This window comes from Hemitrygon akajei, chromosome 12 (assembly GCF_048418815.1).
Source record: "Hemitrygon akajei chromosome 12, sHemAka1.3, whole genome shotgun sequence".
Classification (NCBI taxonomy): Eukaryota; Metazoa; Chordata; class Chondrichthyes; order Myliobatiformes; family Dasyatidae; genus Hemitrygon; species Hemitrygon akajei.
In genome coordinates this window covers 14694008-14700007 of record NC_133135.1, presented here as the reverse complement: position 1 = coordinate 14700007, position 6000 = coordinate 14694008, and the positions used below count along the sequence as shown (strand labels likewise).

Here is a 6000-nt window from a genome sequence, read left to right as displayed (position 1 = left end):
CAGATATAACTGAAAATAACGTGGTATCCTGCTTTATATTATTGGCTAGTTTACCCTCAGATTGCATTTTTTCCCTTCTTAGAGCTTTTTTAGTTGCTTTTATTTGGATTTTTAAAGCTTCCCAATCATCCAATTTTCAACTCTCTTTTGGTACCTTATATGCCCTTTCTTTGGCTTTTATACAGTCTTTGACTTCCTTTCACAGCCACGGTTGCCTACCCCTGTCAATTAAGAACTCTTCTTCTGTGGGATATATTTATCTTGCAGCTTGTGAACTATTCACAGAAACTTCAGCCATCTCTGTTCTGCTGTCATTCCCATCAGTATCCTCCTCCAATCCACCTGGTCAAGCTCCTCTCTCGAGCCTCTGTAATTCTTTTTTTATTCCATTGTGATACTGATACATGTGACTTATGCTTCTCCTTCTCAAATTGCAGTCTGAATTCAATCATATCGTGATCACAATCTCCAAAGGTTTCCTTTACATTGAGCTTCCTAATAAGATCTGGGTTATTACAAAAGACCCAGTCTAAGATGGCCATTCCTTGAGAAGGCTCACGCACAAGCAGCTCTAAAAAGCCATCATATAGGCATTCAACAAAATTCCTCTCTTGCGATTTGACACCAACCTGATTTTCCCAATTCCCTTGCATATTGAAGTCCCCCATTAGAATTGTGTCATTACCCTTATTACATGCCTTTTCCAGCTCCTTTTGCAATCTCAACCCCACATCTTGGGTAATATTTGGAGGCCTATATATGATTTCCATAGTGAGTTGCAATTTCTTAACTCCACCCGCAAAGCTTCAACATTCTAGTTCCAGTTCCTCTGGCATTTTGTGTGTTCCTCTGAATTTCCAGAATCTCTTGTGTTTATTTTTACACTGGGTGTTTTATGCTGACTTCCATCAGCCATTTAAATTTCTCATCTACAATCACTGAGTTACCTGATGTACTGAACATGAATTTACATGTGTTTTCTCCCCTTAACCTGTCTATTCCTCCTTTTGGGATCAAAGACATAAGGTATTAAATAGCATTATGTTAGAACATGGAAGAGTACAGCAGAAGAGTAAACCAATCAACCCACAATGTTGTGCTGAACCAGCTGAACAGCAAATCAGAAACACCCAAACACTGCCCATAATGTTGCACAAGGTTCACATTTCAACTTCCAGCAGTTCTTAATCTTCCAGTGTTTATCAGTTTCACTGCTATTTTTATCACTTTCTCTGCTATTCTCACTATTTTGCCCCTTCTAGCAAATATTTGAAGTTACCCTTGCTCTACTTTCTATTCTATTCTTAAGCATCTGTGGAAGAATGTACTTATGCATAACCTTTCCTTAGAGAATGTTACAGCTATACAATGTTACAGCTTCAACAATAATGACCAATTAGGTACAATGAAAATCACTATTAACTGACAAATACTGTTATTGGTTCAGTTAACAACAAGCACATGAAGTTACAAAACTAAGTACCTGTGCACACACTACTGGATTTCCCTGACACTCCCTGAACAGTCAAAGTAGGAAAGATACTACCTGGGACAGGATTCTATGATGGCCAGGTATTCCTCTTGATCCCATTGTAATCTCCATGTTTCTGACATGGGGTTATCCGCTTCTGCGATGGGTATTCTCCAGAGTTAGGAACATAGAAAACCTACAGCACAATACAAAACCTACAGCCACAAAGTTATGCCGAACATGTCCTTACCTTAGAAGTTACTAGGCTTACCTATAGCCTTCTATTTTACTAAGCTTCATGTACCTATCGAAAAGCCTCTTAAAAGACCCTATCGTATCAGCCTCCACTACCGTTGCTGGCAGCCCATTCCATGCACTCACGACTCTCTGAACAAAAAAGAACTTATCCCTGACATCTCTTCTGTACCTCCTTCCCAGCACCATAAACCTGTGTCCTCTTGTCACAACCATTTCAGCCCTGGGAAAAAGCCTCTCATTGATCCACACGATTAATGCCTCTCATCAACTTATACATCTCTATCAGGTCACCTCTCATCCTCATTCACTACAAGGAGAAAAGGCCAAGTTCACTCAATCTGTTCTCATAAGGCATGCTCCCCAATCCAGGCAACATCCTTGGAAATCTCCTTTGCACGCTTTCTATGGCTTCCACATCCTTCTAGTGAGGCCACCAGAACTGAGCATAGTACTCCAAGTGGGTTCGGGCCAGAGTCCTATATAGCTGCAACATTACCTCCCAGCTCCTAAACTCAACCACAATTGATGAAGGCCAATACACCATATGCCTTCTTAACCACAGAGTCAAAGTGTGCAGCTGCTTTGAGCATCCTATGGACTCGGACCCCAAGATCCCTCTGATCCTCCACACTGCCAAGAGTCTTGCCATTAAAACTACCGTAGATTCCGGATTTTAAGCCGCTACTTTTTTCCCACATTTTGAACAACTTTGAACTTTGCGGCCTTTAAAACGGAGCGGCTAATACATGATTTTTTTCATGCCGCCTCGTAAACATTTTGCCTCATAACAGTAGACCAATAAAATTGATGAGTAGTTCACAGAGGTCCAATGAAATTGTACGATAAATCAAGCGCACTTTCACAATTAAATTATTGTAAATCAGTCATTTGTACTCACCCTCATCAACATGGAAAACACTCGAAGCATTGTGCTGCCTTATGGCAGTTATTTAGTTTATAATATTTTTGCTTAGTAATTCATTTTCTAGTTAAAGTTAGAAGAGTTTTAACTATATTTGTTTACTGTACTACATCGCGGGATGCTATGACGTCACACCCGGTTTCGCGGTGTCTTGTGGGAAAATGCCGTTTGCGAATAAACGGAAAGGTGGGGGTCGAGCGGCGGAGCGAAACGCTGCTTTTAAGTTAAAGGCGATCGATAACTTTTCCTGGTAGGCTGCAGTATATATATTTTTTACCAGTCGTTAGGAGATATTGGAATGTTGTTCAGTAAAGAAGTATACGCAACGTATATTTAAAAGTAGCCGCGTTACGGGCACGGTTCGAAAAAAAGCATTTGCAATATGTATTTGTTTTTGTTACCATATGGATTTAATTAAAAGTTAAAAAATCCTCACGTGTAATATCTTTCTGTGTAAATATCTCATATTACAACGTGGGACACCTGCGGCCGAAAATCCGGTGCGGCCTAAAATCCGGTGCGGCCTTTACAATTAAAAAATTGATTTTATTTCTAAAATTAAAGCCAGCGGCTTTTAATCAGGTGCGCTCTGTAGTCCGGAATCTATGGTATATTCTGCCATCATATTTGACCTTCCAAAATGAACCACTTCACATTTATCTGGGTTGAACTCCAGAGAAATTCTCAGTTCTCAGCCCAGTTGTGCATTCTATCAATGCCCCGCTGTAACCTCCGACAGCCCTCCACACTATCCACAACACCTCCAACCTTTGTGGCTTCAGCAAACTTACTAACCTATCCCTCCACTTCCCACCCAGGTCATTTATAAAAATCATGAAGAGTAAGAGTCCCAGAACAGATCCATGAGGCATACCACTGTTCACCGACTTCCATGCAGAATATGACCCATCTACAACCACTCTTTGCCTTCTGTGGGCAAGCCAGTTCTGAATCCACAAAGCAGTGTCTCCTTGGATCCCATGCCTCCTTACTTTATCAGTAAGCCTTGCATGGGGTACCTTATCAAATGCCTTGCTGAATTCCATATACATTACATTAATCCATATACACTACATGTCACTGCCTGTATCTCGGCATCCTCCATTCTTATCCTTTTCCTTATCAGATCAATCTATAATCTCATAATTTTGTTCGTTGAGGCTGATTGACTTCTCTGGCTCAAGGCCCCAAGTAGTATACTTGGGCCTAAGACAACTTATTTTGTTCTTTCCCAAATCAACCTATTTCAAACCAGTTTAGCCAGGTCAGCCAAACCTTGGCGCATGGTTATGTCATAACACTGGTGGTTCTTTCTACAAACTGAACAAACAGCTTCTTGTTAGGAAATAGACTCTCATTTAAATAATTGTCATTTCTGAAGATTAAGCTAATTATACTCAGTTACACAAACTTCTGGTAATCTCTCAATGAAATGGGATATTCTTACCATTTTAAATAAACAATTTGCAAATATGTTCATTTACTTTCTAATCTCACTCCTATTTTACTTAATTTCTTGTTCTTAGATTATAGTTTCTCTCATCCCCGTTTCATTTAGAAATTTATTGCTGGGTTATTCTTTCTTTTGCATGTAAAGCTTCTCATTATAGGAAGGATGTGGAAGCTTTCGAGAGGATGCAAAGGAGATTTACCTGGATGATGCTGGAATGGAGAGAATATCTTATGAGGAGAGTTTTAATGAACTAGGGCTTTCCTCTTTAGAGAGAAGGATGAAGAAAGGCGACTTGATAGAAATGCCAAAAATAAGAGGCATAGATCGATTGGAAAGCCAGAAACTTTCTTTTCCAAGGATGCAAATGGTTAATACAAGGGGCATACCTTTAAGGTGTTGGAAGGAACATACAGAGGGATATCAGAGGCAGGTTTATTTTTACACTGAGTGGTGGGTGCATAAAACATGCTGCCAGGGATAGTGATAGAGTGACTAGCACCATTTAATATACTCTTAAAGGGAACATGGATGAAAGTAAAATGAAGGATGAAGCAGGAGGGGAAAGTTAGATTGATGTTGGAGTAAATTAAAGGGTCAATACACACCTTGGGCTGAAGGCCTGTATTTTGCTGTTCTGTTCTAAGTTCCATGCTCTATGTTCCATGAATATTTTTCCCTGACCAAACCTATGGTCAGCGACCTCTCCATCCTCTGCTAGGCCTCCCTTCCCAACATTTCTTCCTGAATGTCATAGATGCATCTTGTTACATTAAGTGGCTCCACTTAATTATAAATGATTTCTGCTAATGGTGACGAAGATGGAATATTCAATGTATAAGACAGGTATCTAAAGTTTCTATCGAGACTCAACAAGCTCCAAAAAATAACCTTCATTATGAACTCCTAAAAGGTGGTATCAGAAAATGAATAGAGTAATGCTACCAATTCAGAAAATATTGTTTTTATTGATACAGAGCTCCAGCAGGATTATTCAATGATACAGATTCTACCCCAGTAGAAAACCACATCCTCCTCCAAAAGCAGTGTTTCCAATCTAAAGCATCTGATCAACACAAGAAGTTAGGCAACAAATTTGGACAGGATATACGAAGAAGGTCTTCCATTTGTCTGGGAATGATTATAGATATCTCAGAAAATCTTCAATCTAATCTGCAACAATAATACCTCAGAATAATGTAAAAGTTCAGCAGCTGTATTGTCCGTATGTTATTGTCGCTACTGGAAATCTCTTTTTGTATTTCTTCTCCACAATATAATAAATAATCCCAATAATCAAACATACAATTACTGCCACTACAACTGCAATCCATATACTGTGCAGAACCCGTACTTTATTGTCCTCCAATTCATCAGGCAAAGGCACAAAGAAAGAAGAGCTGGCAATGTTGGACATCTCGGAAGACTGATTATTTTCGTCATAAGCACATAGAGCAAAATAAAACGTGGTAGTGTTTTTAAGTTCTGTACTTCCAATGGCAATTGTAAATGATTCCTTGGAGCCATATGGTTGTGGTTTCAAACTTGTCAAATTAACCTGTTCAGCTCCTGAGAAACTGTCCCGTAGCTGCAGCAGTTTCTCACTCATTCTCATCTCATAGTAGGAGGCTGATAAAGAAAGGAAATACTGTAAGTGATTGTATTGACATATTGAATGGTATCGGATAGATGTGAGAATGTGGTGAGTACCTTTGCAGCTGATCGGTTGTGTGGTAAATTAATTGGGCTTCCTGTGTGCAGAAAGCTCTCTCTTTTTGTGCGGGCTTTCGAGTGCATATGTTTCCATCTTGGCGGGCCAAGTTCGCTGCTCCCACATTGGAAGTTGCCCACTATGTGCAGTGGCTAACATGACTCAGTAAAAACATTTAATCAGTTGTC

The 6000-nt window shown here is 39.7% G+C and overlaps 1 protein-coding gene across 4 annotated transcripts in view; it reads right to left on the bottom strand.

Moving 5' to 3' along the window:
* Positions 1-5049: 5049 nt before the first annotated feature.
* Positions 5050-6000, bottom strand: part of LOC140736728 (calcium-activated chloride channel regulator 1-like) — a 75687-nt gene continuing 74736 nt past the window's right edge. For all 4 annotated transcript variants that reach the window (XM_073062601.1, XM_073062604.1, XM_073062603.1 and 1 more), the window contains one exon: positions 5050-5730. In XM_073062601.1, coding sequence (XP_072918702.1) covers positions 5309-5730 — 422 coding nt within the window. In that variant the 3' untranslated portion in view covers positions 5050-5308. The remainder of the gene's footprint in view (positions 5731-6000) is intronic.